The sequence below is a fragment of the Neolamprologus multifasciatus genome, chromosome 15 (genome assembly GCF_963576455.1).
Source record: "Neolamprologus multifasciatus chromosome 15, fNeoMul1.2, whole genome shotgun sequence".
Classification (NCBI taxonomy): domain Eukaryota; kingdom Metazoa; phylum Chordata; class Actinopteri; order Cichliformes; family Cichlidae; genus Neolamprologus; species Neolamprologus multifasciatus.
Window position 1 is genome coordinate 8,075,379 of NC_140453.1, and position 24,906 is coordinate 8,100,284.

General features: G+C 40.5%; 1 protein-coding gene across 1 annotated transcript in view; it reads left to right on the plus strand.

Annotated features, from left to right (window-relative positions):
* The window catches only part of nbas (NBAS subunit of NRZ tethering complex), a 188,380-nt gene that overhangs the window by 36,589 nt on the left and 126,885 nt on the right, over positions 1-24,906 (plus strand). The window contains exons 19-27 of the mRNA XM_085131944.1: positions 3,841-3,919; positions 5,575-5,679; positions 5,900-6,036; positions 10,281-10,367; positions 11,472-11,625; positions 16,398-16,583; positions 19,600-19,773; positions 20,141-20,274; positions 23,564-23,626. Coding sequence (XP_084988070.1) covers positions 3,841-3,919; positions 5,575-5,679; positions 5,900-6,036; positions 10,281-10,367; positions 11,472-11,625; positions 16,398-16,583; positions 19,600-19,773; positions 20,141-20,274; positions 23,564-23,626 — 1,119 coding nt within the window. The remainder of the gene's footprint in view (positions 1-3,840; positions 3,920-5,574; positions 5,680-5,899; positions 6,037-10,280; positions 10,368-11,471; positions 11,626-16,397; positions 16,584-19,599; positions 19,774-20,140; positions 20,275-23,563; positions 23,627-24,906) is intronic.

A 24,906-nucleotide genomic window follows, 5' to 3' on the forward strand; every position in this document is an offset into this window, starting at 1 on the left:
TTTTGTGGATTTGGAGTGAAAATAAATACAACTCGTTACCAGTGGATGTTGAAATCCACCAGGGCTTCCCTTTGTCACTGCCTCTGTACTTAACTTTTATGGACCTTTTTATATTTTACAGTATCCAAGAAATGGGCGTGTCAGGTGGTGTCAGGTTCGTGTTTGCGCTTTTAAAGACAATATGGTTCTCTGGGATTAATAAGCCATTGGACTGAGTATACAGTGGCTGGAATAGAATTAGCACCTCCAAATAGAGCACCATGGTTCTTGGCTCACTTTGCGTTGCATTTTGCTGTCCCAAGTGGAGGAGTCTTGGGGCTTTGTTCATAAAGAGAAGAGTGGAGGGGGGAAATTGAATGATGGATTGGTGTGCCATCGACAGTGATGCAGATTTTGTACTGCTCTGTTGTGGTGAAGAGAAAACTGAGTGTGAAAGTGAAGCTCTCAATTTTGTAATTTGTTTCTCTCTCAGTACTCACAGTTTTTTTTTCTAAAAACCAAATGAAACGATGGATATTGATATATTTCTCCAGCCCCTTTTGTTATTACTAGCTGTCTCTTGTTGGCAGTGTGTTGCATTTGCCAAAATGCATTCAGTTATCCTGAAATGTAGTGTCTGCCAAGGGCCATTATAACGGCTACTCACACTTTACTCATACAACAAGATAGGCAATACTGCAGTTGTATCTGTGCGTGTGTGTGTGAGAGAGGGGAGGAAATTGTAAGAAGAAAGTAGTGTCTGCTGCAAGGTGTTTATGTTTTTATCAGGTCAGAGTCGGACCTCAGTCAGAAGTCTAATTTTCTCATTTGTTCCAGCTTTGGACTGTGCTTGTGTCTGTGTGGAAGGCTGTTTATGCTTTTATTGTAGCATCTAGATGTATTAAATGTATGTGTGCACATAGATCTTGAAGCAGTTAGTCTCTTTACCTTAGTTTACTACAGTTATTATTTTTTTTAATTTAAGAGCTATTTATCATAAGGGCAATCTGTTAAAAACACATAAAAACCTTTATAAAGACTCGTGCATTGTGCTGCCTTTTTAGTGTATAGCCAGGTGGGTCCATTTGTATGTATAACAGTGTATTAGAGCACACACTGTTTATGCTGTATCTCAGTGGAATTCAGCTGTAAGATTAGCAATTTAAAAGCAAGAGATGTCGACCTGAATCAAACATTCAGCCATGTCTGCAATACTGCTCTAGCACAATGGTGTTGCTTAAATTTTTTATATCAATGATCAGTCTTAAACTGGAAATTATATTCTGTATTTTATTATTATTATTATTATTATTAATATTATTATTTAGAAAATTATACATTTTATTAAAAGATATATACATAAAGTCTCTATAGATACTGTTTTACAGTACTGACATTGGCATGCTTACAGCTTCTTAAAGCTGCTACCAGGACTATGGAGTTATTTCTATACATGCATGTGCAGCATAATGTTACCTAGTCCGTGCTTTACTGTAGCCATGTTTTTTGGGTCACACTCATCATTTCTCATCCTCCAAACATGGTGGGTGGAGCTTATTCCTTATTCCATCTGACCACAGCACCTTCTCCCAAGCCTTCTCTGAATCATTTAGATGTTCACTGGCGAACTTAAGAAGAGCCGGGGGGACCTTGTGGGTGCTGTCGTATTTCAGTACATTGGTGACTGTGGTCCCGGCTGCCTTCAGGTCATTAACAAACTCCACCAGTATAGTTTTGGGTTGATCCCCCACCTTTCTCATCATCTTGGTCTTGCATGGAGCTCCAGACCGAGGGTGATTGATATTCATTTTATATTACTTCCATTTCCAGTTAATCACTTTTCAGCATTTGATCACTTTTTAAAAATCGTATTTTCATAATGAAATAAATTAATCATTTTACAATGCCCCCCAAACTGCAATAACTTGGATGATCTTCTATCTCTTAAACAACTCTGAAAATAAAGTGTTCTGCTCCTCATATCCACCTTTACCTGATATACTTTACCTCACCAAACAAAAGCAGGTGCAACAGATTTGTATAAGAAAAAACAAATGCCAGGTACTTGCATCATTTCCCAGCAAGTTTAGGATGTCACCAGTTCTAAACATTCTGGAAAAGGTTCAAAGTCAGCAGCAGGGCATTGACCAATTTCTCTTTTTGATTTGTCGCCATAATTGCTCTTGTAATTGCTTCAGTCTTTTTTTACTGTTCACAGAGGCTCGATTCAGGCTGCTGTCTTGTGGCTGGCTCTGAGCTTTGGATAACATTAGCTTTAGCCAATTTTCCTTTTATTAACATCTTCAAACTGGGTGTATTCATCTGGGTGAAGGTGATTTAAGTGTTTCATTAGATTTGTTGTTACGAATGTTTTCATGATAGTTCCCTTACGGTTTATGGGCTGTGGATGTCTAATCCTTTGATTTTTGTTTTTTTTTTGGCATAATATTGGTTAAATACTATTCAAAGATGAGCAGAGACCTGCTGGAGTGCCAGTGTCTCAGTAGTGTTGTATATATGTTGTGTATATAGAAAAGGTTAAACGATAAGAGATCCAAAAGATATCAAGTAGCTACCGAGATATTTTACTTTAAATAATATCTACCTGCTCAATAAAGAAAACAAATATGCCCAGAGGATCAGTAATATCTTTAGAACATACTATATCACTTATAGCATGGCTAACAGTACCTTTTGACACATTCTGTATTATTGCATGTCATTTAATAAACTATGTCAGAGTAATAGAAGAGCTTAGTCAGAACTCCTCTCAACCAAATGAAGTTACAGAGATATCCTGTCACCTCCTTTTAGATTTCAGAGCCTTTCTTGGAAGTTATCATTAAGCCATCATTCAAAACCTCAGGAGAGCAGACGGCTAAAATTGCTTTCTAACATCTCATCTCTCCTCCTTCCCTCGCTTGCCACCACTCTCCTTCCTCCATCTCCACTTTTCTTACGTTGCTCTGAAGAAACGAAGCACGGCAGTAATTACCACTAGTACTAGCACTAAGCCGGTGCTCTTTGATGTGCCAGAGTGTGTGTTGAGCCAGTGTTAATCTCTGTTAGTCTGTGTAGAGGACCCCGATAAGACCCGATAGCACACTCTGTAATGAGGGATTTGGGATTAAGACAGCGGTGGAGAGGTCAACTCCCCTGTGGTCACATCGCAGTTGATCCAGGTCAAGTTTATAAGAGGGGTTGCACCCTGCTTCACCTGGTTGGATTGTTTCTTTGTGAATTGAACTTGGAGGGTGTGTGAGCATGTGGTTAAAAAAATGTTTTATTTTACCTTATGTGTGAACCGAGGGGGTGTATCTGACCACCCCTAGCCTTTTTCAGCCTTGCACTTTCTTTCTTTTGGTTGTACCTTGAGTGATTGAGTTTTAGGTAGAGCCTATATAGCACAGTGCCTTGGTGTTTGTGGCCATCCTCTTTATTTATGGTTGTGATTAAATGACATTGAAAATGGATTTGGTTCTCACTGGGCAATCGCTCACCTCATTGACGGCTTGCATCCTATTCATAACACCTGAATGAGTGGCTCTTGTGGTCATAAGGAGTTGATTTGTTGCTGTTGGAAAATGATTAGGTTTAGAGGGCATGGTATGGTATTGTAGTCACCAGTCCCCAGCCTTATTATATAGGTCCCCGTGGGCTTACTGTGTAAGGTCAATTTACAGTTAATTTAAAGCTAGGGTGTGAGTTAGTGCAGATGACAGACTGAGCTTGGCGTTTGATTTGATTGCAGTTAATTTCTGTAGTCAAAGTCATTGTGTTGGAGGTCTCATGTCAATTGTGTTAAATTGTTTGTGCTGGTATGGTGCTGATTTGCGTGTTTAAATATGATTGCATGCTTAGGCTGACTCTGGAGCAGAAGGAACTGTGTCGGAGCAGACTGAAGCTTCTCTCCTACCTGGACCGGCTCGCCACGTATGAGGTAACAGCAATCAGCCCTTTGACTTAATGAACTCTCCACATTTTCCCAAGTAAATGGATTTCATTAGGATTGCAACTAACCACAGTTATCCTTATCAAGATATTTGCTGTTTACTTTTTCAGCCTGTCGAGTAATTAACTTGATGCATGTTTGAAGACTAAAGAGAATCTCAGTAAATATTCCTTTTGGGAGAGCTGGACCCAGTGAACTCATTCAACTGTTGCTTAATATTCCGTTGTTTAGCTGGGGCATAATATTCTCCCGAACAAGAAACTCATTAATTGAATTTCCAATATTCAGCCCCAACAATTTTAATTTTATTTACATGTAACGAAGAAATTAAGTAAATTGAGGCTCTGCAGATCAACAACGCAATATCATCTTCCTAGAATATTTAAATGCGATGCAAAAAAACATTAATTGAAAAAGGTTTTGATAACTAAACTCAGGAGAGACTTCAGAGGAAAGAGATTGCATTTGAGGAACCATTAATTATGATTACATCTGCATTAAAGTAGTTTATTTAATGAATCTAATATTAATGAAGAAAAAACTTTGTTTTCATTGTAGTCCTTATTTCTAATGCGTTCGACTTTAATGTGCAGTCCGTTCAACGCTAATAGGCTTTTCTCATCTGCCATCTATGAATGTTTATACTTAACCTCCATTTTTTAAAATTGAAATTATGTCCATGAAAGACATTTTAAGTATGTGAAGAATTTATAGATGATCTGGTAAAAAGCTAGCACTGACCCTGAGAAGTATTATTTTAACTTCACTACTAATAGGAATCCGATATCACTGCTTCAGCGCTACATAGATGGATAGATACGTGCTTAAAGCAGACACTTGCAACTACTTAAAACGGTGGATTTCAGATTCACAGTGAGTAATGTTAACATGCAGACCCTTATCACGGATGAACAGGACCCTACTCGCTCCCATACAGGACAGATGAGATTTTATCCTGCTAGATATTCGACTCAGACAGAATGACGTTTCTCTCTTCATTCGGACATTGTCATGGTAACTGCAGTACTCGTCAGATTCCTTTTGCCCCGATACATTTTCTCTGGCTGTCTATGAATATGATATTAGCGTTTTTATCATCCCGACTTGGGCTGGCTCTGTCTGCATAGGATCCCATTCAAAAGCTATCCATCAGACACACACACGCCTCACACACTCTTCTGCACAAAGACACACACACACGCATGCTCTGGCATAATGGATACTACAGAGATTTTATAACCACAAATACACATAAATCCCTCTTTCCAGGACAACAAATGGTCCATCCTGACATATGCTCGCACACACACATGCATACACACACACACACATACACACGCACACTTAGATGACTCCAACTAAAAGGACAAGACAGCTGTAAGCCACAAAAATTAAATAGCATCTCTGTTGGCTTTGCTTTAGTGCCTTCATTGGCAGTCACATCTTCTACTTGCACTTTCCCTCGCATCTTTACTCTGAATTCCTTTCCACTCATAACATTTATTCTGGAAAGATAACCCTCTGACTCACAAATTTCTTTTCATGAACTGTAAATGTATGTGTGTGTGTGTGTGTGTGTGTGTGTGTGTGTGTATGTATCTCTGAGTATTTTCTTTCTTTCTCTCTTGCTTTATACTTTCCAGGAAATACTTGGTGGCCCTCATGCAGCGGAGGACAAATACGACGCAGACTTCTTCAAGAAGTTCCGAAGTCAAAACATTGTTTTGTCTGCAAGAAACTACGCCAGGGTAACCTTGGCCTCACACTCCCACAGAATATCTCACTAATTATTTCTTTGCATCTTTTCATTTTAACTGTATGCGTCTTTGTTTGGAGCTAGGGATGTGACTGATTCTTTACTTTAGATTAAGCCTGCGATTTGGTTAGCTCGTTTAGACACACACGAGGGTAAAATCAAGGCACCAATTGACATTAAGCATTTTCTAACATACATTTTTTTGGCCACAGGAGAGCAACGTGCAGGCTCTTGACATTCTTTTCACATATCACGGAGCAGAACTCCTCCAACATCGACTAGCTATCCTTGACAACTTTCCGGAAACCACCTCGCCACACGAGTACACCACCTTGCTGCCGGAAGCCTGGTAAGACGTGCACAAATACGCACTTACAAGAAGGTCCATGCGTATTTACTTTATACAGACACAAATGGTTTACCAAGCGCTGCACTCTTGCATTATAGATGGGAAAAACTCATTGAGATGGTGTGATTTATTTGTCCTGCAAGAGTAAATGGAGGAAGCCTTTCTGTGTTGACTTTTGCTGAGACTCGGAGAGAACCAAATGAAACGACTCATTGAAAAATCACGTTTACTCCGAAAGCTAGAACATGCATTTGAAGCTTGGTGTGGTTCAAAGCAATATGAGCTTCATAACCAAATATCTGCAAAACAAATATAATCTGTAGGCAGGGACAAGATTTTTGGTACCTGAATTACACCCAAAATCTCTGTGATGTCTTTGTATTGAAGAGTCATGTTTGTGCAAGCTTTGCATGCAGGTAAATAGTCTCCATAAAGAACAAAGGTAGGATTTCATTTTTACTGAAGGAATAAACGGGTCTTTCATGGGAGTGCCTTACTTTGCATGTAACAATATTTACGTGGCTTTTGTGTTGTGTGCTAAAGTGGCATCCACATGGACGACAGGACTCAAGGGTTCCCAGGAGAAGAGTGGATTATAACAATATGCTCGGAGTCGGTGGTTTAATTTTCTTGTTGCTGATGAGACACGAGTTGCTGTTTCCCAAACCGCTGAAGCGAAGGTGTTGAAGCAATCCATATCTATTCTTTACTCCCCTTTTACAACAATTCACACTCTCGATATAGAAACTGCTGTTTAAAAAGAAAGAAAAAAAGTATACCGCCACTGGGATTTGCACCCTTTCTAATGTCAGAGAATCCACAGTCACACCTTTGTAGAATGCAAGAGTCGCACATCCCTCTACATTTTAAATTAAAATGACCTAAAACTGGAATCGCACCTCAGTCAGAGCGTGCACTCAAGAGTCTTTCTCACATTCTCACAGTGGGAATTTTTGTCATTAAAAAGCACACACATATACACAAGTTTATTCTGTCACTGCACACATGTACGCACAGCGCCGCAGCTAACGGGCTGGCAGAGACAGCAATGAAATAAGAGGAGAGAGACTTAATTGCTACTTCTAAATTTACATTCAAAGAAAGCCGAACACCTTCAAATGATACAATACTTGCTTGAACAAATGCAATTGTCTGTTATTACAGTGTTATTCCCCCTGGTTTTCACTCTACACTGCCTGTTTTGTTTTTTTTGCTTTGGGCTTGGAGAAATGCTGAATAGGAGCAAGGAGTGATGGAGGGTTGTTTTGGAGGGAAGAAATCATTCCTCACCTCTTTATGGTTCACTAATAGCAGTGACTGGATTTACTGATGGGCACAGCCAGTCATTCACCGTGCCTTTTTCCTTAAATCGTAACTCGTTTTTCTATTTAATCCTCGATCCTTAATTTTAGCTTCTCTGAAAATCTTACAACCCTGCATCCAAAAAAGTACGATGATAAAAGGTAAATGCACAAATGTGCAAATTATCCAAACCATATGTGTGATTGAGTATAAAGGCATAAGAATGAAAGGCATTATTTTTTTATATGTACAGTATATTTGAGTCATTCTGATTCCAGCAACTGTCCAAAACGTTGCTACAGGACTAACAAACAAAAAAGGCTGGAAAATTGTGTAATCCTTAAAAAGGAAAAACACCTGGTGGAGCATTTAGCAACTCATTAGCTCGGTTGGCAACAAGTTGGCAAGAAGAAGAGGCAAAATCGTTCAGAAATAAAGGTGGGAGTTGGGGTTCACCCCACTCTTTGGAAGATTACATGGTCAGATAGTTCAGCAGTTCAAAGAGATCATATTCTTTGGTGTAAAATTGAAAGACATTTGAGGATTTCATCATCTACGTATGTCTGATCATTAAAGGATCGAGAGACACCAGAGAAATCTCTGAAAATGAAGACAAGGCTGAAAACCAATTTTGCCATCACCTTTGGGCCCTCGGGTGCCCCTACGAAAAAAAAAAAAAAAGCACCTGCTTTTTGTGGTAAAAAGAACTGCACAGACTCAGAAACACTTCCAGAAACCATTTGCCTGCTGCATCCAAAAAAAAGGTTCAAACTCAGCCATGCAAAGACCATCCTGCAATATATTCTCAAGTGCTAATATTCAGCTCATCTAATATTAACAAAGGTGGATTTTTGTTTTTGAAAATAATCCAAAACCTTCCAGCTTGGCCATGCGATGGTCTGCAACTGGGGGAAATCTGCACATCCCTGGGGGACATGGTTAATGCTAATCGATAAAGTTTTGGAGAAAAGTTTCAGTGAAGGTCTTGCTTATTTCAGCAAGACGATACCAGACAGCATCCAGCATATAATCCAGCTGTAGCAGAAGGAGTCTGCAGGCTGCCTGCAGCCCAAACCTGTCACAGAGTGAACTTTTGATATGGAAAAGAACCAAGGAAAATAAATTTTGAGCAGCCAAACACAGTGTTAAAGGAATGTGATGCAACGCTGTTGTAAACATGGTCCTGTCCCGCCCTGTTTGAAACTGGCATTACATTCAAAATGAGCATATCATTTGTAGAAACAGGATTTTACAGATATATTCTCTCTGCCACTGCTTTATAAAGAAACCCTGTATTTGGGGGGTGGCAAATTCATCACCTTAAAAAAACCCCTACAGATATAGATATAATTTTTAATATAGTTTCCACATACGCACACTACAACACAGCTCCCTTTTATTAGGCGCGACTGAGTTTGTATGGAGGTCAGGTGCTTGTGGCTCTGCAGTGAGCATCCATCATGGCTCTGCCGCTGTGGGGCAGTTTCCTATTTTCCCCAGCTTGTGAGCACCAAATGCTGCTCCAACAGCGCTCGCTCCCACACTGCAGCAGACGGAGCCAGCTCAAGCCATCTGTTTGGTGCTTACTCCCTATATACTGAACTTGCTTCATTGGAAAGGGGGGGGGGGGGGGATAATACTCTCCTGTAATATTGATTAGGTCTGTGAAGGGACCTGTAGACTTGGAGAATACTGCATGTATTTTTTTAATGGAGTCTTTGCCTGTAGCTTCAAAGGGTCATCTCTGTGGAAACCAAATATAAACTCCAGCTCCAGGTTTGCTCTGCATCTCCTGTTTTCAATCCTGCTCCCCTGCCTCTCTGATGCGAAGTAGATCAGGGATGCAGGCACAGAATAATTCATTCCTCCTATCGATATCTGGCCGCTCACGCCGATATTTACTTTCCACTCTCTAACTAGGCTGTCTTTAATGAGGAAAGAGCACCTGGGAGTTAGGGAATGTCATTAAAAAAAAACCCACAGTGAATGAGGCTGATTTTATGCGGGACTTCTCGATCTCTGTTATCCCAGTGTTGAAGTTCCAAGCTTAATCAATGAACTGGCGCTGGAGTGTTGGTGAAAAACCCTCCTGCTTTGGAGTGTTGACATAAATCAGAGCTGCTGCTTGCTTCTTATGTATTTTGTGATTGGAGAGAATTTATGACCGTGCTAAAAACTGCTGCAGCGTGTGTGCGCGCTCGGCCTTTAACTGCACCAAAGCTGTAGATGATTTGTAGCCCACGCTATCTCCTTGAGTTTTACAGCCACACTACATATTTTTCTGTCCACAAACAAATAGATAACAAGAAGCCATGCATTAATCCTAGCAGAAAAAAGAAACAAACCCAAAGCAAAACTGCTTTTGTTCAGCCCGGCGTCTTAGCATTCGAGTCGTTACGGTGTCTGTGTCCAAGCGTCGGAGTCCTGTCAACGCTGACACGTGAAGCTACAGAGTCATTCTTCACTTTGGCTTTCTTTTTTTTTGCGTGTCCCCTATTTATCTTCCTTAGACCTGTCACACTCAAGGAGACCAGGAAGAAGTAAAGCTTGGGACCAACGTGGCGTTTAGAAAATAAAACTCCCCGCTATTTACAACTGAGGCACGATTCAGACTCTCTTCAGAAGTTCTTTGACTTGTTTATTGTTGTGATTTTGTGTTTTTGCCTCCTCCCATTTCTTTTTCTTATTATACTCTGCTCTTTCCATTTCCCATATGTTACTTGCTCTCTAGTTTTGCTGTAGTTTATGGCTATGTTTACTTTGAGACAGTAAATGCCTTTGCTGATTTATAAGGTCCCATTATGCCTGGGCGGGTAGATGTCACATGTTGCGGTGTATTGCTATTGGTGTGCTTTTTCCTAAAAACTGACACCTCTCTCTTGCTGTCTTTCTCCTTCTGTCCTCTCGTATATCTTGCTTTTTTCATTTTCTTTCATTTACAGTCTGGATGACAGAGGTGAGCTGGTGTTGATTCCGTGGGACGAGCAGAGACACAGAGAGATGGACTGGTGTGAGGCAGAGGAGTGCAGGTAAACAGGTTACATCACCCCTGAGGCGAATGTACTGATTTCTAGCTCTGTGCATAAAGTATTATTAAAGCCAACAGTTAAACAAATGTGACGTAACGCGTCATAATTAACTCAGCCCGTGTCCGGGATAACAAAGCCCCTCGCAGTGTAGAATTGTTAAAATTCATGCTCCAGACAGGACAGATGCTTGTGCTGGCATCATTTTGTGAAACAAAACATGACATCCTATTATCCAAATGTTAAACACAGCCATAACCAACTAATACCAAATCTTGTTGCACTGCCAATATGCCATTTGCCTGCTTCTGTAGGGAGTCCGGGCTTCATTTACAATTTTATTTTTTATTTTTTTGTTGCTCATCTGTTGGGGGTCATAACAGCAGTCGCACACTGTGGTAAATTTAGCCAGAAATTACAGGATGAATGTTTGATAATGTGATTGGAGCAACATTCCTGGCGACTAGGTTTAAGGCAGTGTTTTTTTTTGGTGGCTATGTTATATCTGTGGTCTTCCAGCTTCTGTTTCCCTCCTTATCTCTCTCCCCTCTCTTTGCTCAACTCCTTTACCATTGAGTCAGGTGATATTCTGTGTTTTTCTTATCAAAAATCCTACAATGTTAGACTGTCTTTAAATACTAATATTTGGGCATCCCTCCCCGTGCATCTGGTTCACAAATGTGTTACTTTCATTTAAAAAAGGAAGAAAAAAGAAGCAAACAAACAAGTAATTTCCTAAAGCAGCAGGGCATTGTAGGTAGTAGATAAATCGTACATTTTTAGGGGAACATTTGCTTTTGTGATTATTCAGAGCAGCACGATCCTCTCTGCTATGTTTTTGGGTAACAAAACAGGTTTATGGCACAGGAGTAAGGCTTTGACTTTTGGCTCCATAAAAAAAGAATTGTATCAGTGCATTGTTTTAATCTGTTTGTAAGATTTTTTTTTTCTTTGGATAAACGCATAATTATGAATTATCGCCAAAATAAAAGTCTTTTTTCTCTCATTAACTGTTCCCGCTCTAGCTGATTAGCTAAAAATCATTAAAGGAATAAAGTGAAAATGCAAGGGAGCACAACTCTTCATCCATGTCTTTTTCTTTTTAAGAGCGGTACTGGAGCAGAATTTGTTTGACGATGACATTTTCCTGTATGACGAAGCCTCAGACCTGCTGAGATTCCGCACAGCCACGCCCTCCATAGAGCTGCTTACTGATTGGTACATTAGCAGAGCCCAGGATATCGACTCTTGCTCCAGACAGGTACAAACATTCTGTGTATCAGCTTGTAGCTTACAGTCAGTCACTATATGTTTGTTTTACTATGCAAAAGTGTTGAGCCACCCCTCATTTCTTTCACATTTTTCTAGGAAATTTGGCAAAACTCATTAGAATTCAACAATTCTAATGAGCCTGAAAGTCAATATTTGGTATTCTTACCAATTTTTCTTCAGCATAGCCTGCACTGCCTTCAGCAAGCTTTCTTTTAATTTCTTTTACTAAGTAGTCTTCAGGAATAATTCCCCAGGCTTCTTGAACATTCAAAAATCTTCTTTGGATGTTGGCTGCCTTTTGTTCTCTGTCGAGATGATGTTGAGGTCCGAGCTCAGCTCTGGGGAGGCCAATCCGTGACTGTTAACGTTCCTTTTTATGTTTTTCTATCCACATGTGCTTTACTGGATTGGGAGTGTATTTGTGTTCATTGTCATGCTGAAAAATGAATCCATTGTTAATGGTATTGTATGGTGGAACAAAAGGAAACTCCATTAGACCTCTTGCTGTCATACCATTCTTTCTTTCCACTAGTCAAAATATGCCCAATAATACAATTTTTGTATATACACAAAGTTGTCTGTTATGTGTAGACACAACATTCATTGCTTGAGCTAGGTGTCTTTTTTATGGTTGAATGATTCAAAGGTCAGTGTTCAGTGGCTTAACAGACAAAAACATTCTTCTGAAAATAGTCGAGTACAAGGACTGGATTGAAAATCAGTAAAAAAAAAAAAAGCCAAGAACTGTTGCTCCAGAGCACTTTAAAACATTGCAAGAATTTCTTACTTTGACCTGGAAGCAAAATTTAATGAGAGATTGTATCTTACCCTTCCTATGACAGCAGAATTTTTACCTGACCTTGCAGATTGTAATAGCAATAAATGTTTTCCCGCTGACCTCTCGTGGCCTTACAAAGCCTTTATTTGTAATCAACCTTAACCCTCAAGCATTCAAGCTGTTTTAGAGACTAAAATGATCAGGTGACCTCGCAACTTTTCAATTAGTTTGTTCATCCCTTATTACCGATGCAAATCATTTCCAACTGTTCATAGTTCTTCTGTTAGGGGAAACCTTTTACGTAGACTGTTAACGTTCCTTCTGCTCGATTGGATCTTACAGCTGGGCAGCGGCAGAAAGGAATTAATAGACATCTGGCTATTGAAAAGACAATTGGTTTCGCACACTTCTTTTAGATGATGAGGGCAGAAAAATATGACAAGCTGGGATTCAGACTGCAGAGGGTATGTCGCCTGTCTCCATCAGTCAAGGTCACTTTGACTGTCTGTGACAGTTATTATCATATTTGCCATATGGACTTCTAATGAAGAGAACCCGAAGCTTATGTCATCCGCGTTCTGATGCTGCAAGTGAAAAATAAGACTTGATAGGACTTGTTTAGTGGAGTAATGGGACGTAAACGCTAGAGCGGCCCGATCTCTCCACCCACACTATCCACGCTGCAGCTCCGTCCCCTCTTTACCTCAATCAGAGTGATGGATCAAGGTTGTCACAGCACTCTCTTTGTCTTTGTGAAAGGACTAACTAGGGTGCAGTCATATCTTTCACCTTCATTTCTCCGTTTTATCCCTTCCACTTGCTGTAAAGAGGCTGGCGAAATAGAGATTTTGGGGTCCATTGCTCATTTTTGAAGACAACTGGGAAATCGCGCCTTTCATCATCCACTCAAGAGAGAAGGAAAGGGAGAGATTCGAGTGCATGTGTAAAAGGAGGCCTTTGTTAGTCTCAGGGAATCACACCAATTCCCTCTTTCATTCTCTCCGTTGTTCATTTTTAATTAGACCTCATCTTCATTTGCTCTATCACATCTTACTCCAGGAGTCTCTTTGGACTGTCCCGAACTCTCTCGTCTCTGGTTATTTCACACATTTAGTTTTTTCTCCACACGAGCAGCAGTGACACAGAAATACATCAGAAAATCTCTGCTGCCATTTGCTGCCCACCACAGCCACCCCTTCTCCCTGCCCTTTTTTACGTTTCGTCTCGTTTGTTCTCTCTTATTGGCACCCTCCTCCCATTCGTCATCTGGCCCTGTTTATGCTTGGGAGAGCATTTTAATGGAGTAAAATGGGGCTTGATTAAAAGGAGCCACATCAGAGGAAGCTGGAGTGTTCTAAACCAGTCACAAAGTGGCAGGAGGCGAGACACTGATGGGAAGATTGACAAGATGACTCAGAGAGAGACACGAGCATGGACAAGCAGAGAATGGAAGTGCAGCCGAAAGAGGAGATAAATGCTGGGCCGATACAACAGCCCTTGTTAGGTTAGTGTATTACAAACACAGAAAGAGGAGAGGGCAGCACAGATAGGTGTGGAGATAAAAAGGGAAAGCAATCTCATGGAAAGAGCTGTCTGTGGGGAAGAAAATCACCAGTTATAAGGGGGTAAAAGGGTAGGAATAAAGGATATTAAAACCAAGTGGTTGTTGTGCTGGCAACGAAATGGCACAAAATGAGAGGGTGGCTTTGAAAACAAGACAGAGCTCGGGGAGGTTGGCATACAGAAAAGGCAAAGGGGTAGGCTGGGAGTTCAAATGGAGGCTAGTGTGGTGACTGTTACTTCGAAGAGGTGGGAGGGAAGGGAACGGGATTAAAATTGAGCAGAGCTGATGAGAAAATGTAAAAATTGCGTTTGAAAGAAAGGAGTGCGATAGGACGAGGGTGAGAGACAAAGACGCATCAAATTGAGTTGGAATATTACAGTGAATTCTGCCGTTGTGGCGAGGGGGGGGAGAGCACAAAGAGAGAGGGTCGTGTTACAGAAAGACGAGGGGAGGGGATGGAGATGAGGTCGTAATTAAAAAGTGTGAGATTTCAACATCTGAATTGTCTGTGGTTAGCTGGGGAATCTATCTCTGGAGAGCAGGGAGGAGCGGAAAGAACGAGGAGGATCTTCACTCACAGTTAGATCAATTGACTTCCCCCTCTCGTTGTATCTAATTGCTCAGACTCTGAGTCAAGGTGATTTGGGTTTTGGGTTGGATGTGTGTGTGTTTGTGGGGATACTTTTTGCAAATGAAGACATGCAGTTATTTATTCAACAATAAGTAATGTGTGTTGAGATAAGCTGAAGACGACAAGATTGCATTGATTGTGTATCTGTGTTTGTGTGTGCCTGTGGGCACTTGTGCCTTTGTGTAGGAAAGATGCAGCAAGGACGTGTGCGCTGTCTCTAAAAGGTGTAGAAAAGGCAATCATCACCGCAGGACCCAGCAGCATCTGCTATTGATTGGCTAACATCCACAGGTGGCCGAGCATCAATTGGCTGGGCGTATTGCCGGCATATAGCTGGTTGCATATTGATTGGTTGCTCTTCTGGATGGAATTGTATCGATTAGGAGCAGCAGGAAGCCCAAAACCTCAATGTTTTATTGCTGTAGGTCTAATGATTGGATATTAGTAATGACTGACAGCTATTATTTGCTTTTGGATTGGACGGGATGTTGTTTTTTCCACGTCCCAGTCCAGTTATCTCGGCAACAATTTTTATTGAACGAACATTGCTGCAAACAGGCTTTTTATTTGCCTTCTGCCCAAGTGTCTTAGTTAAGAGGCTGGGTTAGTGTGTGCGTGTGTGTGTATACACAGTTTGGCCCATAAGTATTCAAACAATAATGACTTTTGTAGTTTTGTTTCTGTACACCAACACAATGGATGTTAATTGAGCAATCCATAAGTGATTGAAGATTTTTAGCTTTAATTCAAGGAGTTTAACACACCTTCATCAATAGAAGCACAGAGGCTTTAAAACAAGGCGAAAACCACTGGTTGCACAGAAGAAGAGGAAATGCGGGTCAGACTTTGCAAGAGAACATCTCAAAGAGCCTGCACAGTCCTGGAACACATTCTTTGGGCGTGTGAAACCAAGATTAGCTTGATTTCATTTCTATAGATGCCCCTAGAGTCTTCTCATTTAACTCACAACATGAAATAATTAAAGTGTTCCATAAATTACATAACATGCTCTCTGTTGACACATTTTATTGCCATTCAAGTTGCGGAGTCAGCAGTCTAAGCAGACACGGGGTACCAATGTGCTCTCCAGCCAGGTGAGAGATGTAATCTCAATAGCGTGTATTGGGATCTCCTCCAGATGCCTGAACCACCTCCACTGGCTCCAGAGTAGCGACCCCTATAACTAACCTATTCAACCTGTTCCTGTGAGAGGGTGGTGTCGCCCCAAAGTATGCGTGGCAAATTTTTCATCACTGTTGACAATTATGCTGTTGGTGGTTTATGAACGGGTTTCTTTTGTTAAACAATGGAAGTGCTGATATGCTCTTTATCATGTAAGCTAAAGGCCTGAGACAACAGATCTTTGTACAGCTGGCTGGAAATTCGTTCGTTCTTTCTCCCACGTTGCCAAAATGGCAGCCACTGAGTGTACAGTGCATTGTTTCACACTCGACCGCTTGACCTTTATCAGGTCTTTTATCACAACACCATCTGTGTACTTGTGATACAGAGTGTGAACGAATGCATGCACTGAAGATATTATGGAAGTATGAAAGTACCCAATCTGAGGCACAGTAACAGCGTGTTTAATATCTCACTGACAGTGCTCTTTCCTTAAAACGTCCAAGTATAGGAGACACTAAGGAGTTAGTGAAAGTGTGATGTTGACCACTGATCTTGTCTTTTATTTTTCTTCTTCAATGTACTTTTAAGTAGAATTCATGTAGTCAGCCTCTAACCTGTTTTCAAGCGTGTTTTTCATTTGGTTTTCTTTGTTTCTTGTCTCAGGTGGACTGCGCCCTGTCGCTGGTGCGTCTTGGGAAGGAGCGGGAAATCCCCGGGCTGGAGCGATTATGCGATGACTTAGTCACCATGGAAACACTTGTGTATGAGACGTCATGTGAACTGGGTCTGACTCTTAAAGATTTTCAGCAGCTCAGCGACATTGACAAACTCCGCCTGCTCATGAAAAACGTACGTGACTTAATTTTCCACCTGCTTAACTGCACACTGGGAAAGGTTGACCGCCACCACAGAAAAGGTTATACTTTTAGCTGCACAAAAACATGTACGCACAGCAGGTCTGGTAACTGAAAAGCTCTGTACAAAAACTGGAAGATAAAATAATAATAAAAAGTTTGGACACATTCGGTACGTGTGTCCAAACTTTTTACTGTTTCTAATTGTCTTTGTTTTTATCTTCATTATAATGAATGTCATTCATTTCATAATTTCTTTCTTTTACCCTTTTCGAATACAAATAATTTCTTTCTTCTTTTTTTTTCTCAGTTGAAAAACATTGTTTTCCTCACGCGACGCTGTTAAATTGCGTTTCCCAGCCCGCTTGCTTTGTTTCACAGCCTGTCTGGGTGTTCATTGTCTGAACAAATAGAAAGCTTGCCTCCCATTTCCCTGCCATTACATTGCTTCATACAGTTCCACTTTATAGTTACTTTATTGTTGCTTAAAGAAACATAATTTATGCTAATTGCAACTGGAATAGGCAACAAACAGAAAAATTTAAAAGACTAATTGAACGGCAGCCTCCAAGTAAATTAGTTCCTTTTCATTCCTGAAATCACTCATATTTGATGATACGAGCTTCCTTTCCAACAGCAACATGAGAGCTATGAAAGCTATTCTATATAGCAGGTACTACAGTTACAAGTCCCCTTGGAGTACATAATATGAGCTGTCCTCTAAATTGTAGCTAATAACTGCCAGCTTTAGCCTATGAGGCCCATTGCCAGTAGTATTTGCCACACAGGCAGGCAGCCAGCAAATTTTGTTGACTGCACTAACACATGCTGTTTGACTGGTACTCCCTCTGGACGCTCTGTGTGTGTATGTACATGTGTCTGTGTCTGTGTGCGTGTGGTTGTGTGTGTTTGAGTGTTTACCAAACTCGCCTAGATTAAATCTCCCTCTTTGCCTGCGTCTGATGTCTTTCTTTATCAGAGAGACAGTACAGCAAAGCAAAAACGTTGCGCGTGGGTGTGCAAGTTTGCATTTAGCATTCAAGTATTTATTATTTATTTATTTATTTATTTTGAATCTCATTTTTCCTGCTGATGCTCTCTTATCTGTATATCCTGAGTCAGAGCTGTCGCAAGGTGGGTGCAAGGCCTTGCACGAACTTGACATGCATCTGCTCAAATCACATCGCAGCCCACATACTGCCGCTATTATGGTTCAAGTTCAGGCTTAATTGCATGGCACAATTTCATGTAAATGCAGTTTGAAGTACTTTGCAATTTTCAAACAAACATTCAAAACAGAGAAAAAAAAAATTCGACTAACTTTCCTTGATGTTCCAAACACACGCACACACACGCACACACTCATGTTTTGCGTTCTTATCTGTAACACAGCACCATCATGCAGACATCCCATCATTCCCAAATTCATTCTGCAGCTTGATAAACACACAACAGTGTCAGTATTATTGTCTTGGTTAAAAGTTTAAACTTTTGGACTACATTCACTTTTAACCCTTAATTTGCCAGAAGAAGCAAAGACTAGCTTTCTGGGGATATGAGGTGAATCATGGTTGCATTCACAAGATAATGCTATCTGAACATGGACAGGAAAAAAATCAGCTGTGTCAAGATTTTACAATGTACACAAATGCTTCCTGAAAGTTCCGGAATGATTTCTTTCATTTTACAGCCAAATGTAAAAACTAAAGTACATTAGCAATGTATAAATATTAGTAAATAAAGGGTTAAACTTTGTCTTCATTTTGACATTGATTACTACCCAGAAAGACACATTAAGACAATGTAAAACCACCTTTAGTAGTAGTTGTGTCTCCTGGACCGCTTTACGCAATGATGATACTCACACATATACACACACACACATGCACGCTCATAGTCACAAGCTGAGAACAATACCAACCATGCTGTTGCGGCTTGTAACAAGGAGCACTGCAGCAGATGGTATGACCCCCACAGAGCCTTGATCTCAACATCTTGGATTCAGTCTGGATGCCATAAAGAGACGGAGGCATTCGAGATGGCATAAATCCACTGAAGAACTGTGGCAAGTTCTTCAAGGTGATTAGAACAGTTTACCTGCCAAATCCCTTCATTAAATAAATAAATAAAATGAGTATGAGTACCTCTTAAAGGCAAAGGGTGGCTGCATCAAATGCTTATTTGATTTTTTCTTTTTACTGAAATCCATATAAAGTTAATTGATCAATAAAAACTGATAATGACTTTTTATAAAGCATTTTATAGCGTCATTACTTTTAGTGCCCTAATGCCAAATGCCAAAAAGCCTTCACTGGTACAGCATCACAAAATTGCTGCTCCCAAAGTTGGCTATTGGAGAGGAGGCTGTAGGAAATTTATAGGTGATTGGTGCAAAATCTGTCTTTCTCACTGTGGGAATTAGCTCAGCTTGTGCTATGTAACTGCTTGGTTTTTGGATCAGAAACCTGGTGACATGTCAGCAGGCTCTCAAAAGCCAGAAAGGCTTAGCTCAGTGAAATATGTGTGTCTCTGTGTTGGTAGTTTAATCAGTGTGTGATTTAGAGAAAGCTCAGACCCGTTGTTATTTGTGATCAGTGCAGTATTTTCATTATTTCCATGTAGTTCACAATAATTTTTGTGCAACTGACTGATTGGCTTTCTAAATTTAACCCATAGCATATGCTATATGACTGCAAACAGAAAAGTATATAACTCAGTAATAGTCTTTTATATAAAAGAAAACAAATGAATTTAACAACCATTCCACCCAGAGGTTCTCCTTTAATGGAAGAGCTAAGCTCATTTTATTTACATATTTGAAACATGTAAATGTAAAGCGCAACAAATGAAGAGCATAAAATCAGTGACTAGAGTTTCTTAGGCTAAAATTCATACCAGTAGAATACTACTCACTTTAAGTGAATTATCTATTCAACACACTAGGTTACATTATTTTTAGTATCCTGCCTGAATTGCATCTTTAAGTATCTTTAATGTCTTTCTGTTATCAGTCCAGCACCGAGCACTACGTGAAAGACTCCTTCCAGTGGATGGTGCCATTCCTGCATCGCTGTGAGGGACAGAAAGAGGGTGCTGCTAAATCTCTGCTCAGAGAATACCTGGTCAGCCTGGCCCAGGAAGACCTCACCCTGCCCCTCATCATTTTCAAGCACTCCAAACCTGATGCAAGTATCCGTATACATACACACACACAATACACAAGTATAGTCGGCGTCACACTTGGGTGACCATAAATGGAGAGACAGGAAAATGAAAGCACATCCAAGTAGACATTGCAGCTCTGGCTATTTGTGCGATGTCAAGGCCGATGTTGTTGCCCCTCGCTGTAAATGCTGTATTTATGACCCCATAAGGACGCAGTCAAGGACAGGTCTCTGGGCCATTAGAAGCCATGAACCACACACACACAAACACTCCAGAGGAAGAAAATGCTTAAATTGATGCAATGCTTCAGTGTGTAGGTACAAATAAATTACGGGGTCATTCACACATTGATATGCACATACTGACTCTTATTCTTCTCTCCTCCAGTGGCAGCAGAAGATTATCGGGGACCCAGACCAGCTGATGGAGGTCGCTTTGGAGTGCATCTACAGCTGTGAGAGAGACGACCAGCTCAGCCTCTGTTATGAAATCTTGGAGTGTCTGCCACAGAGGGGCTACGGGTCAGACACACACATCCACGCGCACAAATCGCGCACACACACGATGCCATGCACGATAACGCACAAGTCAGCAAGTCAATTGGGCATATTCTGGTAATGACAGAAGTAAGCTTTATACATTAGATAAGCCATGATATAAGGATATTAAAGCAGTCCGGCGCTGCCTCGCCCACAAGAATACATTGCTTCCAAGCAACCCACCTTTTTCCTTTCCTTTCACCTTTCCATCTCTCTTAGGACCTATCAATAAACCTAACTACTGCCTTAGGTGCTGCCCCTCTCCCCTTGTAACTTTCTTTCCCTCCTCCTCTTCTCTCTTTTACGCTTAGCTCTGACTCCAAGGAGCCATCAGTTAGCGTAGCTACAGTCTACACAGTATTTCCTACCTGATGGTATTGCTGTCTCTGCCTTTCTTCTCCCCCACCTCTCCTGCAGCACATTTTATTTCATATAGCAAGAGAGGCTGTCCTTTAGGTTCCCCATGAGGCTGTGTGGGTATGTAGTGCATTTGAAGGAGACTGAGCAGATAGTGAAGGGCTGAGGAGGGGGGGGGGCATTAGAGTGTCAAGAGTAGCTGAAATTAATCCTAATGACTTATTCTCGGAAGAATTATCCATTCAGTGTGCACATTATTTGAGAAATTAAATGACCACTTTTGGCGAGCTTTGTTGTTTATTGTTAGCTGGCTACAGTATGACAGCCGTGCTTTTCAGCAATTAGATCTTTTACCTTTTGCAACTGGCTCACGTAGCTCCAGTTTGATATGCATTGCTGTGAGTGGCATGTATTTATTTCCCCTAAATAATGCCACAGTAATAGTAATAACTGTACTGAAACAAGTCACTGTTATGGGCAACAAGCAATGTTTGGTTGGGGACATGATTTCAGCCACAGTGCAGCCTTCCACTAAACTGAGCAAGTGTAACGCAGACACATAAGCGTGTCGGTTTTACATTTTAAAGTTGTGAATTAAAGATACATTTTCTAGCACATGTCATGGTGAGGTATCAATCTGTCCTTACAATTCACAATTGTCAGAATTTAGTTAAACTCGCACACACAGATCACCCAATGATGGCCACCCAAGTCGCAAGGTCACATCTGTCATTTTATGAGGAATAACCTGTGAATTGTGATGGATTATGAGTCAGATGAGCTACTACATCATTGATGTTCCGGTTTCCACTTTTCCTTATCATAATATTCCATAATAGTATTAATGTAGACTAATCGAAGCTATTTGCTGGGTTAGTTTATCTAAATCACAAAAATGTATTTTCCCTCCTTAAAAAAACATGAACATAAACCTTTATGATCTTATTAGCATTTCTAAGCAATCAGCAACAAACAAATTGTTTGATCTGTTTTTACCTTAATGGCACACTAGCTAATCCTGAAAAGCTACTCAATAATGTATACATTGCTAGCACCCGTATTAATATTACTTCTTTTACTATCAGTGAAGTTTACATCGATAAATGTAGCTATTTTATTGATTATCCAAATATGAGCACTGCTATTACTTTACAGTGTTTTTAGCTAGCTATTTGTTTTCAAAGATATACTTTAACCCATGATCCATTTAAATGTGAAAAAGCTTCTCGTTGACAAATTGTTAGCAGACTTATTATAGTTTTGTATCATCTAATGACGTTTTATTTATTTATTTTCTTTGTTTTGTTTTTAGTTTAGTTTTTATTAGATTCGGTTTTAATTTTAGTCTTTTTAATTCTTCTTCTTATTGTTATTATATGTAGGGATATGAAAGAGGCAACATTTATAGAAATCAGTGCAGTTATTACAATAAAAACACAGAACCGTTTGAATGGTGTTGACTCACAGTCTTGTGAACATCCAGTCTCGATAAACATGCCCATCAATGCCTCATCAGGCATATTTTAATTTAATTGAATAGAGTTTTCCAAGTTTGCAAAATTGTTTTACTTAGTTAATTTTTTCCCCCCAAAAAAGAGTTTATTTCATTTATTTCTTTTTAAAAGTACCAAGAAAGTACCAAGTAGTTGATCTTTACAAAAAGAGCACAATGACAAACTTTTTTTTCTCATGGCGCAAAGTAAAAAGAGGAGAATATTTAAGTAGGATGCACAAAACTGATTTACTTATGTTTACGACACATGGTTTACTGCTAGTTGCATTGATTTTTAATGCCGCTTGATATTAAAATGAAAGAACTGACTGCAGCTGTTTCTAGAAACTTTTATAGATCGCCCCCCCAGTATATTTTACTGTATATTGAACAAGTTACCCTCTTTATGTCTCTCATTTAATATTTAATTGCTTTATAATATATAATAAATTGCAAGTTTTAGTGAACACTCCATAAATAAATCGCTTTATGGTTACACTTTTGCTTCCGGTGAGCATAATACGCATTTTAGACTAAACATTTCCTCTCTGCTAGACAGGCCAGCTTTCTGCAGTGTTTGGTTTAGGAGTGCTGCAAGGTGCTATACTGTATATGCAATGCCTTCAATTTAGCATTTCTCTCAGGAGTGATGTGTCTGAAAATTGCTACCCTGGCCAAGAATATTACAGATTTCTGCAAGCTAGGAGAGAAACCATGACTTAGTAGTTTCAACCCAATTTTCTGATATTTCTTGTGAGACAGCTTAATTAGGTCTAAATCTGCTCCGAAGAATGTAACGTGCGTTCACCCTTAGAGAGTGGGAAATCCAAAAATGGACAAGGGATTAGACAGTGATTGAGGAGAGGGAAAAAATAGAATGAGGGAGAAATGGGTATTAAAAAGAGGAAGAGCTGGAGCTGGAGGTGGAGATGCACAGACAGTCAGAGATGGGGGTGAAAAAGCAGAGAAATGAAAAGGTCAGATTTTTTTTTTATTTAAATGAACAAATAAATAAATAGATACATTAAAAAAAAAAACCCTCACTCGCTCACTGACACACATTCACAGTCACTGATGCTCATAAACAGAAGGTTGTTTCATCAGGGTCAGTACTCTAGTGCGGCGCAGTCCAGCCTGACCCAGAATCCTTTGCCTCAAGGCAAAGCATCATGGGGTTTTATTTTTAGTGGAAAATCAGTACAGCCTCACTGGTTGACCACATACGCACACATTTACGGTACAGTGTAGAAACTGTACTGCCATAAATACGCACACAGGCATGCGCTTGGGGATTAGGTGTACACTTTATGATGCAAATCTTTTTCCTACTTTGCGTTCTACTTTATTTATTCCAATTTAATTTTAGTAACACAGACATACAGAGAAGTAACAACTCTTTTTGTGTGTTTTATTGTTCTACAGGCCACAGACAGACATCACTCCATCACTCCACGATCAGGTGGACAAACTTGAGAAGCACCTGAGGTAAAGTAATGCAGTCTGTCAGCTTTCACTTCCTCCTCTCTCTTGTCGTCTTCTGTCAGCATAAGCAGTTGGATTTACAAATCAGAGCTGGTTCCAGACTTTGAGATATGAGGATTTGCTGCTTTTTCTTTTTCTTTAATAGACTCGATTTAACATCGTGTGTTTTGATCTTTCTTTTAAAAAAGTATTCACACTCCAATATTTCTTGTCTGTATTTATTGGCAGGGCACATAAATTGTTGGGAGGAACAGCCCTTTAGTTTATGTGATTATTGCTGCAATGCTTGGGAAACGTTCAATGTGTAGAAATGCTTATTGCTTCCCTCCCTTTATATGTGCCTGATTGGATGGGGGTGGTGGGTGGGTACACAAACAACTTACGCACATGCTCAGTGTCAAGAGTCCGGTGTGTGTCCCATGGCACGAGCTCAGGCAAATTCTCTGTTACAGGTTTAAATCGGCCGTGTGCCTCTGTCTCTCTTTCTCATCCACCCTGCTCCTCAGGGTGAACTCGCAAACACAAAGCACTGATGTGGAGGAAGGATGAAGGTGGGGATTGGGGGAGGGAAGGAGGGCAGGAGCCTGAAGGAAATGGGAATGTGGATGATGATGAAGAGGAGGAGGAGGAAGCAGCAACAGGAAGCAGCGTTAAGGCTCAGTGTGTCCTTTCACATACAAGTTTACTCACATATTTGCACACAGACATAGGCAGCTATGCACAAACACTTGGTGTGGGAGGGTGGGGGTAGTGTGTTCGTGTACGTTTGTGTTGAAGCGCAGTGACTCACACGCTCGTATCCAGATGAATCAGGCAGTAAATGCAAAGTGTCTTCTCACCGAGCGCCTCCAGAATGAAAGCCGTTTTCAGCTGCTGCCACTGCCACTTGCTGGTGCATTAATATGTGCATAGGAACATGCAGACCCCCCCTCCTCCGACACACACGCACACACACACACACACACATGGACACTTCACACTTGAGCAAACATGCACACACAAACACAGTTGTAAATATCAGGGCTTGTTGTATGTCTTACACTCACACACATATAGCCACACACACACACACACACACACACACACACACACACACACACACACACACACACACACACACACACACTCACACACAGAGGCACCTGTTTACTATGGTAATGAGTTGCAGCAGAGAGTGAACATCTGTAGCAGCACGACCCTGTTGAGGCTGGTGGTGCCTAATGCTAATCCCTCACCGACACACACACACAACCACACACACACACACACGCTTTCACTGTTTC